Source organism: Engystomops pustulosus, chromosome 1, assembly GCF_040894005.1.
Source record: "Engystomops pustulosus chromosome 1, aEngPut4.maternal, whole genome shotgun sequence".
Taxonomy (NCBI): domain Eukaryota; kingdom Metazoa; phylum Chordata; class Amphibia; order Anura; family Leptodactylidae; genus Engystomops; species Engystomops pustulosus.
Genome location: NC_092411.1, coordinates 669,716 through 682,229, shown reverse-complemented (window position 1 = coordinate 682,229; position 12,514 = coordinate 669,716). Strand labels below are relative to the sequence as shown.

At 50.3% G+C, this 12,514-nt stretch overlaps 1 protein-coding gene across 2 annotated transcripts in view; it reads left to right on the top strand.

The window, feature by feature from the left end:
• Positions 1 to 993: 993 nt before the first annotated feature.
• Positions 994 to 12,514, top strand: part of FAM219A (family with sequence similarity 219 member A) — a 75,292-nt gene continuing 63,771 nt past the window's right edge. The window contains exon 1 of one of the 2 annotated variants that reach the window (XM_072132717.1): positions 994 to 1,127. In XM_072132717.1, the coding sequence (XP_071988818.1) occupies positions 1,101 to 1,127 (27 nt within the window). In that variant the 5' untranslated portion in view covers positions 994 to 1,100. Of the gene's footprint in view, positions 1,161 to 12,514 lie in introns of both variants that reach the window. The other variant, XM_072132715.1, reaches the window with a different exon arrangement.

The following is a 12,514-nucleotide window of genomic DNA, read 5'->3' as shown; positions in this document are numbered from 1 at the left end:
TAGTGTATATGGGGGTATCCTGTGTATTGGGGGCTATGCTCGTATCCTGTGTATTGGGGGCTATGCTCTGTAGTGTATATGGGGGTATCCTGTGTATTGGGGGCAATGCTCTGTAGTGTATATGGGGTATCCTGTGTATTGGGGGCTATGCTCTGTAGTGTATATGGGGTATCCTGTGTATTGGGGGCTATACTCTGTAGTGTATATGGGGGTGTCCTGTGTATTGGGGGCTATGCTCTGTAGTGTATATGGGGGGTATCCTGTGTATTGGGGGGCTATGCTCTGTAGTGTATATTGGGTATCCTGGGTATTGGGGGCTATGCTCTGTAGTGTATATGGGGGTATCCTGGGTATTGGGGGCTATGCTCTGTAGTGTATATGGGGTGTCCTGTGTATTGGGGGCTATGCTCTGTAGTGTATATGGGGTATCCTGGGTATTGGGGGCTATGCTCTGTAGTGTATATTGGGTATCCTGTGTATTGGGGGGCTATGCTCTGTAGTGTATATTGGGTATCCTGGGTATTGGGGGCTATGCTCTGTAGTGTATATTGGGTATCCTGGGTATTGGGGGCTATGCTGTGTAGTGTATATGGGCTATGCTGTGTATCCCTGTTGTGGTCACGTGCTGCCGTCCTGTATTTACAGCTCGCTGAGGCCACGCCCCGCCATCACAATGGCCTCCTCGGTGTCCGGTATCTTTGGGGCTGGAGGTTTCCCGGTCACCGCACACACAGTAGCCGCACATCGATCTGACGTCATGACAGCAGTGGCCGTGACGTCATATACATGTTTTGTAGGGACTGTCAGTCTGGCCCCACCCGCCCCACACCCGCTGATTAATATTAATGAGTTGGCGGGCGGCTGTCAAAGTAAGCACCTCCCATTCGTTCAATATTGATGTTAAGCCCCTCCCATTACTAATGTCCTTGCTGTGTGTTCAGTTCTCAGGCCCTCCCCCTTAGTGGATCTCATCCTCCAGGCCCCGCCCCTATGATGAATAATGCATGAGGGCCCGGAGCCGGAAGCAGAGCTGTTGAGTCAGAGCCTGTGCCGCCTGCTCCGCCCGCATCAGCCTCAGCACCAGCCCCGGCCCCGGCACCATGATGGAGGAGATAGACCGCTTCCAGGTGCCCACCGTGCACGCAGAGATGCAGCCGCTGGTGAGAGACCCCCGACCACCGCCATCATCATCACCACCATCACCTCCACCAGTGCGCGGGGGAGGGGGCGTAATGATGGGGGTTATAGTAATACGTGTAATGATGGGGGTTATAGTAATACGTGTAATGATGGGGGTTATAGTAATACGTGTAATGATGGGGGTTATAGTAATACGTGTAATGATGGGGGTTATAGTAATACGTGTAACGATGGGGGTTATAGTAATACGTGCAATGATGGGGGTTATAGTAATACGTGCAATGATGGGGGTTATAGTAATACGTGCAATGATGGGGGTTATAGTAATACGTGCAATGATGGGGGTTATAGTAATACGTGCAATGATGGGGGTTATAGTAATACGTGCAATGATGGGGGTTATAGTAATACGTGCAATGATGGGGGTTATAGTAATACGTGCAATGATGGGGGTTATAGTAATACGTGCAATGATGGGGGTTATAGTAATACGTGCAATGATGGGGGTTATAGTAATACGTGCAATGATGGGGGTTATAGTAATACGTGCAATGATGGGGGTTATAGTAATACGTGCAATGATGGGGGTTATAGTAATACGTGCAATGATGGGGGTTATAGTAATACGTGCAATGATGGGGGTTATAGTAATACGTGCAATGATGGGGGTTATAGTAATACGTGCAATGATGGGGGTTATAGTAATACGTGCAATGATGGGGGTTATAGTAATACGTGCAATGATGGGGGTTATAGTAATACGTGCAATGATGGGGGTTATAGTAATACGTGCAATGATGGGGGTTATAGTAATACGTGCAATGATGGGGGTTATAGTAATACGTGCAATGATGGGGGTTATAGTAATACGTGCAATGATGGGGGTTATAGTAATACGTGCAATGATGGGGGTTCTAGTAATACGTGCAATGATGGGGGTTCTAGTAATACGTGCAATGATGGGGGTTCTAGTAATACGTGCAATGATGGGGGTTCTAGTAATACGTGCAATGATGGGGGTTCTAGTAATACGTGCAATGATGGGGGTTCTAGTAATACGTGCAATGATGGGGGTTCTAGTAATACGTGTAATGATGGGGGTTCTAGTAATACGTGTAATGATGGGGGTTCTAGTAATACGTGTAATGATGGGGGTTCTAGTAATTTGTGTAATGATGGGGGTGACATCACATGACCTGGAATATAAATAGCCTAGCACCTGTGTGACATCATATGACCAGGGATGTAACTAGCAGTGCACCTGTGTGACATCACATGACCAGGGATATAATGAGTTGTGCACCTGTGTGACATCACATGACCGGGGATATAACGAGCCGTGCACCTGTGTGACATCAGATGACCAGGGACATAACGAGCCGTGCACCTGTGTGACATCAGATGACCAGGGACATAACGAGCCGTGCACCTGTGTGACATCACATGACCAGGGATATAACAAGCCGTGCACCTGTGTGACATCACATGACCAGGGGTATAACGAGCCGTGCACCTGTGTGACATCACATGACCGGGGATATAACGAGCCGTGCACCTGTGTGACATCAGATGACCAGGGACATAACGAGCCGTGCACCTGTGTGACATCACATGACCGGGGATATAACGAGCCGTGCACCTGTGTGACATCACATGACCGGGGATATAACGAGCCGTGCACCTGTGTGACATCACATGACCAGGAATATAAATAGCCTAGCACCTGTGTGACATCATATGACCAGGGATGTAACTAGCAGTGCACCTGTGTGACCTCACATGACCAGGGATATAACGAGCCGTGCACCTGTGTGACATCACATGACCAGGGACATAACGAGCCGTGCACCTGTGTGACATCACATGACCAGGGGTATAACGAGCTGTGCACCTGTGTGACCATAGTCAGATTTTTAGCCACTCGTAGTAAACATTGAAGCTTTCTATAGGATGACAGCAAGCAGAGATCTAGAAAACTGAGGAATTGATACAGAAAGTAAATTGGAAAATAGCCTGATGCTACCCCCCCCCATAGCCTGATGCTACCCCCCCCCCATAGCCTGATGCTACCCCCCCCCCATAGCCTGATGCTGCCCCCCCCATAGCCTGATGCTGCCCCCCCATAGCCTGATGCTGCCCCCCCCATAGCCTGATGCTGCCCCCCCCATAGCCTGATGCTGCCCCCCCCCATAGCCTGATGCTGCCCCCCCCCCATAGCCTGATGCTGCCCCCCCATAGCCTGATGCTGCCCCCCCCCCATAGCCTGATGCTGCTGCCCCCCCCATAGCCTGATGCTGCTGCCCCCCCCATAGCCTGATGCTGCTGCCCCCCCCCCATAGCCTGATGCTGCCCCCCCCCCATAGCCTGATGCTGCCCCCCCCATAGCCTGATGCTGCCCCCCCCCATAGCATGATGCTGCCCCCCCCATAGCCTGATGCTGCCCCCCCCATAGCCTGATGCTGCCCCCCCCCCATAGCCTGATGCTGCCCCCCCCCATAGCCTGATGCTGCCCCCCCCCCATAGCCTGATGCTGCCCCCCCCCCATAGCCTGATGCTGCCCCCCCCCCATAGCCTGATGCTGCCCCCCCCCCATAGCCTGATGCTGCCCCCCCCCATAGCCTGATGCTGCCCCCCCCATAGCCTGATGCTGCCCCCCCCCCCCATAGCCTGATGCTGCCCCCCCCATAGCCTGATGCTGCCCCCCCCCATAGCCTGATGCTGCCCCCCCATAGCCTGATGCTGCCCCCCCCCATAGCCTGATGCTGCCCCCCCATAGCCTGATGCTGCCCCCCCCATAGCCTGATGCTGCCCCCCCCATAGCCTGATGCTGCCCCCCCCCCCATAGCCTGATGCTGCCCCCCCCCATAGCCTGATGCTGCCCCCCCCATAGCCTGATGCTGCCCCCCCCATAGCCTGATGCTGCCCCCCCCATAGCCTGATGCTGCCCCCCCCCATAGCCTGATGCTGCCCCCCCCCATAGCCTGATGCTGCCCCCCCCCCATAGCCTGATGCTGCCCCCCCCCATAGCCTGATGCTGCCCCCCCCCCCATAGCCTGATGCTGCCCCCCCCCCCATAGCCTGATGCTGCCCCCCCCCCATAGCCTGATGCTGCCCCCCATGTGTCACTGCTGGGATTGTATTTGGCAGGTGATGAGCCGCGCCGGGTTTTTGCCACCAATTAGAATTATCACCGTAAAGTCCAATCTCCATCTCCTCAGAGCAGAGAATCTTATTCCTCACAGTCCGGATCCTCCTGCATCTCTGGGGCTCAGACACAGGGATCCTGGGGTCTTCTTTACCTCCATCACCAAGGCTTTTCCCCCACCATTGCTTAGTTTGGCCTTCCATGTAAGGATTATGGAGGCCACTGTGCTCTCCGGAACCTTGAGTGCTGCAGAAATTCTTCTGTAACCTTGGCCAGATCTGTTGCCACAATTCTGCCTCTGAGCTCCTTGGGCAGTTCCTTAGACCTGATGATTCTCATGTGCTGTGACCTGCACTGTGATCTGTGAGGTCTTATATACACAGGTGTGGCTTTTCCTAATCAAGACCAATCAGTTTAATTACACACAGCTGGACTCTAATGAAGCAGTAGACCCATCTCAAGGAGGATCAGAAGGAAATGGACACCATGTGAGTCACAGCAAAGGGGCTGACTTATCACTGGGGGTGGGGCAGTGCCCATTACTAGGGGGGGCAGGGTGTATTGCGTTCTCTGCACTGTGGGCCTCTGATACGTCGTCTTCTCTGTCTGTGAATAATCGTGTCCCTGGTTTAGGTTGCAGCTTCTGTTAGTTGATGCTGAGCTGTTGTGTGGCAGGGTGCGGTATATTTCCATGGGTCCTGGCTGTAATATTATGACATGGGGGAGGGGGGTATATAATATGTGCATTGGGGCGGGGGTCCTGGTGTGAGAGGTCCAGAGGCACCGGGGGCCACAGCACACAGAGGGTGTAGTGTACAGGGTCAGGGTGCGGTCACATCCACACAGGAAACTATCAGACGCTACAGAACATTTCCACAGATCCCGGGGAGTTACACCCGACTGCAACACTGTAACAAATCTGCAGCTGCCTGATAGGTTTACTGTGGTGACCTGCAAGATCAGGACTAGACCCCTCACTGTTCAGATGTGAGGTCACAATGCTGTACATAGGGGGCAGTATTATAGTAGTTATATTCTTGTACATAGGAGGCAGTATTATAGTAGTTATATTCTTGTACATAGGGGGCAGTATTATAGTAGTTATATTCTTGTACATAGGGGGCAGTATTATAGTAGTTATATTCCTGTACATAGGGGGCAGTATTATAGTAGTTATATTCTTGTACATAGGGGGCAGTATTATAGTAGTTATATTCTTGTACATAGGGGGCAGTATTATAGTAGTTATATTCCTGTACATAGGGGGCAGTATTATAGTAGTTATATCCCTGTACATAGGGGGCAGTATTATAGTAGTTATATTCCTGTACATAGGGGGCAGTATTATAGTAGTTATTTTCCTGTACATAGGAGGCAGTATTATAGTAGTTATATTCCTGTACATAGGGGGCAGTATTATAGTAGTTATATCCCTGTACATAGGGGGCAGTATTATAGTAGTTATATTCCTGTACATAGGGGGCAGTATTATAGTAGTTATATTCCTGTACATAGGGGGCAGTATTATAGTAGTTATATTCCTGTACACAGGGGGCAGTATTATAGTAGTTATATTCTTGTACATAGGAGGCAGTATTATAGTAGTTATTTTCCTGTACATAGGAGGCAGTATTATAGTAGTTATATTCCTGTACATAGGGGCAGTATTATAGTAGTTATATTCCTGTACATAGGGGGCAGTATTATAGTAGTTATATTCCTGTACATAGGGGCAGTATTATAGTAGTTATATTCTTGTACATAGAGGATAGTATTATAGTAGTTATATTCTTGTACATAGGGGGCAGTATTATAGTAGTTATATTCTTGTACATAGGGGGCAGTATTATAGTAGTTATATTCTTGTACATAGGGGGCAGTATTATAGTAGTTATATTCCTGTACATAGGGGGCAGTATTATAGTAGTTATATTCCTGTACATAGGGGGCAGTATTATAGTAGTTATATTCTTGTACATAGGGGGCAGTATTATAGTAGTTATATTCTTGTACATAGGGGGCAGTATTATAGTAGTTATATTCTTGTACATAGGGGGCAGTATTATAGTAGTTATATTCCTGTACATAGGGGGCAGTATTATAGTAGTTATATTCCTGTACATAGGGGGCAGTATTATAGTAGTTATATTCCTGTACATAGGAGGCAGTATTATAGTAGTTATATTCCTGTACATAGGGGGCAGTATTATAGTAGTTATATTCTTGTACATAGGGGGCAGTATTATAGTAGTTATATTCCTGTACATAGGGGGCAGTATTATAGTAGTTATATTCCTGTACATAGGGGGCAGTATTATAGTAGTTATATTCCTGTACATAGGGGGCAGTATTATAGTAGTTATATTCCTGTACATAGGGGGCAGTATTATAGTAGTTATATTCTTGTACATAGGGGGCAGTATTATAGTAGTTATATTCTTGTACATAGGGGGCAGTATTATAGTAGTTATATTCTTGTACATAGGGGGCAGTATTATAGTAGTTATATTCTTGTACATAGGGGGCAGTATTATAGTAGTTATATTCCTGTACATAGGGGGCAGTATTATAGTAGTTATATTCCTGTACATAGGGGGCAGTATTATAGTAGTTATATTCCTGTACATAGGGGGCAGTATTATAGTAGTTATATTCCTGTACATAGGGGCAGTATTATAGTAGTTATATTCTTGTACATAGGGGGCAGTATTATAGTAGTTATATTCCTGTACATAGGGGCAGTATTATAGTAGTTATATTCTTGTACATAGGGGGCAGTATTATAGTAGTTATATTCCTGTACATAGGGGGCAGTATTATAGTAGTTATATTCTTGTACATAGGGGCAGTATTATAGTAGTTATATTCTTGTACATAGGGGCAGTATTATAGTAGTTATATTCCTGTACACAGGGGGCAGTATTATAGTAGTTATATTCTTGTACATAGGGGGCAGTATTATAGTAGTTATATCCCTGTACATAGGGGGCAGTATTATAGTAGTTATATCCCTGTACATAGGGGGCAGTATTATAGTAGTTATATTCCTGTACATAGGGGGCAGTATTATAGTAGTTATATTCCTGTACATAGGGGGCAGTATTATAGTAGTTATATTCTTGTACATAGGGGGCAGTATTATAGTAGTTATATTCTTGTACATAGGGGGCAGTATTATAGTAGTTATATTCCTGTACATAGGGGGCAGTATTATAGTAGTTATATTCCTGTACATAGGGGGCAGTATTATAGTAGTTATATTCCTGTACATAGGGGGCAGTATTATAGTAGTTATATTCCTGTACATAGGGGGCAGTATTATAGTAGTTATATTCCTGTACATAGGGGGCAGTATTATAGTAGTTATATTCTTGTACATAGGAGGCAGTATTATAGTAGTTATTTTCCTGTACATAGGAGGCAGTATTATAGTAGTTATATTCCTGTACATAGGGGCAGTATTATAGTAGTTATATTCCTGTACATAGGGGGCAGTATTATAGTAGTTATATTCTTGTACATAGAGGATAGTATTATAGTAGTTATATTCTTGTACATAGGGGCAGTATTATAGTAGTTATATTCCTGTACATAGGGGGCAGTATTATAGTAGTTATATTCCTGTACATAGAGGGCAGTATTATAGTAGTTATATTCTTGTACATAGGGGACAGTATTATAGTAGTTATATTCCTGTACATAGGGGCAGTATTATAGTAGTTATATTCTTGTACATAGGGGGGCAGTATTATAGTAGTTATATTCTTGTACATAGGGGGGCAGTATTATAGTAGTTATATTCTTGTACATAGGGGGGCAGTATTATAGTAGTTATATTCTTGTACATAGGGGGGCAGTATTATAGTAGTTATATTCCTGTACATAGGGGGCAGTATTATAGCAGTTATATCCCTGTACATAGGGGGCAGTATTATAGTAGTTATATTCTTGTACATAGGGGGCAGTATTATAGTAGTTATATTCCTGTACATAGGGGGCAGTATTATAGTAGTAATATTCCTGTACATAGGGGGCAGTATTATAGTAGTTATATTCTTGTACATAGGGGGGCAGTATTATAGTAGTTGTATTCCTGTACATAGGGGGCAGTATTATAGTAGTTATATTCCTGTACATAGGGGGCAGTATTATAGTAGTTATATTCCTGTACATAGGGGGCAGTATTATAGTAGTTATATAAGGTCTTTGTTCCTGCTTGTTGTTCTCTATGTTGGGTTATGTTTTTGTGATAGTTATTCTTCCTGGTTTCTAGTTTTCCTTGTGAATCTTCACCTCTATCCCTGACTGTAATCTCTTCCTTGCAGTTGGGTGTCTTTCTGATGCTCGGATCTGTGTGGGGTTTTTTGTGAGCGCCAGGTCTCTTCCCCCTTGTGGTGCTGTGATCTAGAACTATAATTTGGGTGAGCTGATCCCTGGCGGCATGGCCCGTGCGCTCTGCTCCCCTGTACTCGGTGGATGTGGGGGGTTTATAGCCGTCATTGCTCCCTGTGCATTGTGGGTATTTCTGTAGAGGGGGCACAGTCCTCCATGATTGTGGTGAGGTCTATATCTGGATATCCAGGCGGGGGCGCTCTACGTGAGGTTTGATCACTGCTCCTTGTATTTTCCTGTTAGCAGTGTCCAGTGTGACCTCTAGGGCGGCGATCTTGTAGGAAGGTTTTATCCTGACACCGCAGGGCGCTGTATCGGTGCAGCAAGGCGTCTCCCACTAACACCGGCTCGGGTCTTCATGCCGAGAAGCTAAATTATTAATTCCATTATTCCATAGTTTAATCTGTTGGAGAGCAGAACAATTAGAGCTCCACAGAGCAGCGCTCCCCTCACCCTCCCCAGTGACCAGGCCTCAGAGCTGCGCTCCCCACCCTCCTCCCCAGTGACCAGGCCTCAGAGCTGCGCTCCCACCCCCTCCCCAGTGACCAGGCCTCAGAGCTGCGCTCCCACCCCCTCCCCAGTGACCAGGCCTCAGAGCTGCGCTCCCCTCACCCTCCCCAGTGACCAGGCCTCAGAGCTGCGCTCCCCTCACCCTCCCCAGTGACCAGGCCTCAGAGCTGCGCTCCCCTCACCCTCCCCAGTGACCAGGCCTCAGAGCTGCGCTCCCCTCACCCTCCCCAGTGACCAGGCCTCAGAGCTGCGCTCCCACCCCCTCCCCAGTGACCAGGCCTCAGAGCTGCGCTCCCACCCCCTCCCCAGTGACCAGGCCTCAGAGCTGCGCTCCCACCCCCTCCCCAGTGACCAGGCCTCAGAGCTGCGCTCCCCTCCCCAGTGACCAGGGCTCAGAGCTGCGCTCCCCTCCCCAGTGACCAGGGCTCAGAGCTGCGCTCCCCTCCCCAGTGACCAGGCCTCAGAGCTGCGCTCCCCTCTCCAGTGACCAGGCCTCAGAGCTGCGCTCCCACCCCCTCCCCAGTGACCAGGCCTCAGAGCTGCGCTCCCACCCCCTCCCCAGTGACCAGGCCTCAGAGCTGCGCTCCCACCCCCTCCCCAGTGACCAGGCCTCAGAGCTGCGCTCCCTACCCCTCCCCAGTGACCAGGCCTCAGAGCTGGGCAGGGTGTGATGGGGTGTTGCTGTACAGTGGGCAGGGTGTGATGGGGCGTTGCTGTATAGTGGGCAGGGTGTGATGGGGCGTTGCTGTATAGTGGGCAGGGTGTGATGGGGTGTTGCTGTATAGTGGGCAGGGTGTGATGGGGTGTTGCTGTATAGTGGGCAGGGTGTGATGGGGTGTTGCTGTATATTGGGCAGGGTGTGATGGGACGTTGCTGTACAGTGGGCAGGGTGTGATGGGACGTTGCTGTACAGTGGGCAGGGTGTGATGGGGCGTTGCTGTACAGTGGGCAGGGTGTGATGGGACGTTGCTGTACAGTGGGCAGGGTGTGATGGGACGTTGCTGTATATTGGGCAGGGTGTGATGGGACGTTGCTGTACAGTGGGCAGGGTGTGATGGGACGTTGCTGTACAGTGGGCAGGGTGTGATGGGGCGTTGCTGTATAGTGGGCAGGGTGTGATGGGGCGTTGCTGTATAGTGGGCAGGGTGTGATGGGGCGTTGCTGTATAGTGGGCAGGGTGTGATGGGGCGTTGCTGTATAGTGGGCAGGGTGTGATGGGGCGTTGCTGTATAGTGGGCAGGGTGTGATGGGACGTTGCTGTATAGTGGGCAGGGTGTGATGGGGCGTTGCTGTACAGTGGGCAGGGTGTGATGGGGCGTTGCTGTATATTGGGCAGGGTGTGATGGGACGTTGCTGTATATTGGGCAGGGTGTGATGGGACGTTGCTGTACAGTGGGCAGGGTGTGATGGGGCGTTGCTGTATATTGGGCAGGGTGTGATGGGACGTTGCTGTACAGTGGGCAGGGTGTGATGGGACGTTGCTGTATATTGGGCAGGGTGTGATGGGGCGTTGCTGTATATTGGGCAGGGTGTGATGGGACGTTGCTGTATATTGGGCAGGGTGTGATGGGACGTTGCTGTATATTGGGCAGGGTGTGATGGGACGTTGCTGTACAGTGGGCAGGGTGTGATGGGGCGTTGCTGTGCAGTGGGCAGGGTGTGATGGGGTGTTGCTGTACAGTGGGAAGGGTGTGATGGGGTGTTGCTGTACAGTGGGAAGGGTGTGATGGGGCGTTGCTGTACAGTGGGCAGGGTGTGATGGGGCGTTGCTGTATAGTGGGAAGGGTGTGATGGGGCGTTGCTGTATAGTGGGCAGGGTGTGATGGGGCGTTGCTGTATATTGGGCAGGGTGTGATGGGACGTTGCTGTACAGTGGGCAGGGTGTGATGGGACGTTGCTGTATATTGGGCAGGGTGTGATGGGACGTTGCTGTACAGTGGGCAGGGTGTGATGGGACGTTGCTGTACAGTGGGCAGGGTGTGATGGGACGTTGCTGTACAGTGGGCAGGGTGTGATGGGACGTTGCTGTATATTGGGCAGGGTGTGATGGGACGTTGCTGTACAGTGGGCAGGGTGTGATGGGACGTTGCTGTACAGTGGGCAGGGTGTGATGGGACGTTGCTGTATAGTGGGCAGGGTGTGATGGGGCGTTGCTGTATAGTGGGCAGGGTGTGATGGGGCGTTGCTGTATAGTGGGCAGGGTGTGATGGGACGTTGCTGTATAGTGGGCAGGGTGTGATGGGGCGTTGCTGTATAGTGGGCAGGGTGTGATGGGGCGTTGCTGTATATTGGGCAGGGTGTGATGGGACGTTGCTGTATATTGGGCAGGGTGTGATGGGACGTTGCTGTACAGTGGGCAGGGTGTGATGGGGCGTTGCTGTATATTGGGCAGGGTGTGATGGGACGTTGCTGTACAGTGGGCAGGGTGTGATGGGACGTTGCTGTATATTGGGCAGGGTGTGATGGGGCGTTGCTGTATATTGGGCAGGGTGTGATGGGACGTTGCTGTATATTGGGCAGGGTGTGATGGGACGTTGCTGTATATTGGGCAGGGTGTGATGGGACGTTGCTGTACAGTGGGCAGGGTGTGATGGGGCGTTGCTGTACAGTGGGCAGGGTGTGATGGGACGTTGCTGTATAGTGGGCAGGGTGTGATGGGGCGTTGCTGTATAGTGGGCAGGGTGTGATGGGGCGTTGCTGTATATTGGGCAGGGTGTGATGGGACGTTGCTGTATATTGGGCAGGGTGTGATGGGACGTTGCTGTACAGTGGGCAGGGTGTGATGGGGCGTTGCTGTATATTGGGCAGGGTGTGATGGGACGTTGCTGTACAGTGGGCAGGGTGTGATGGGACGTTGCTGTATATTGGGCAGGGTGTGATGGGGCGTTGCTGTATATTGGGCAGGGTGTGATGGGACGTTGCTGTATATTGGGCAGGGTGTGATGGGACGTTGCTGTATATTGGGCAGGGTGTGATGGGACGTTGCTGTACAGTGGGCAGGGTGTGATGGGGCGTTGCTGTACAGTGGGCAGGGTGTGATGGGGCGTTGCTGTATAGTGGGCAGGGTGTGATGGGGCGTTGCTGTATAGTGGGCAGGGTGTGATGGGGCGTTGCTGTATAGTGGGCAGGGTGTGATGGGGCGTTGCTGTATAGTGGGCAGGGTGTGATGGGGCGTTGCTGTATAGTGGGCAGGGTGTGATGGGGCGTTGCTGTATAGTGGGCAGGGTGTGATGGGGCGTTGCTGTATAGTGGGCAGGGTGTGATGGGGCGTTGCTGTATATTGGGCAGGGTGTGATGGGACGTTGCTGTACAGTGGGCAGGGTGTGA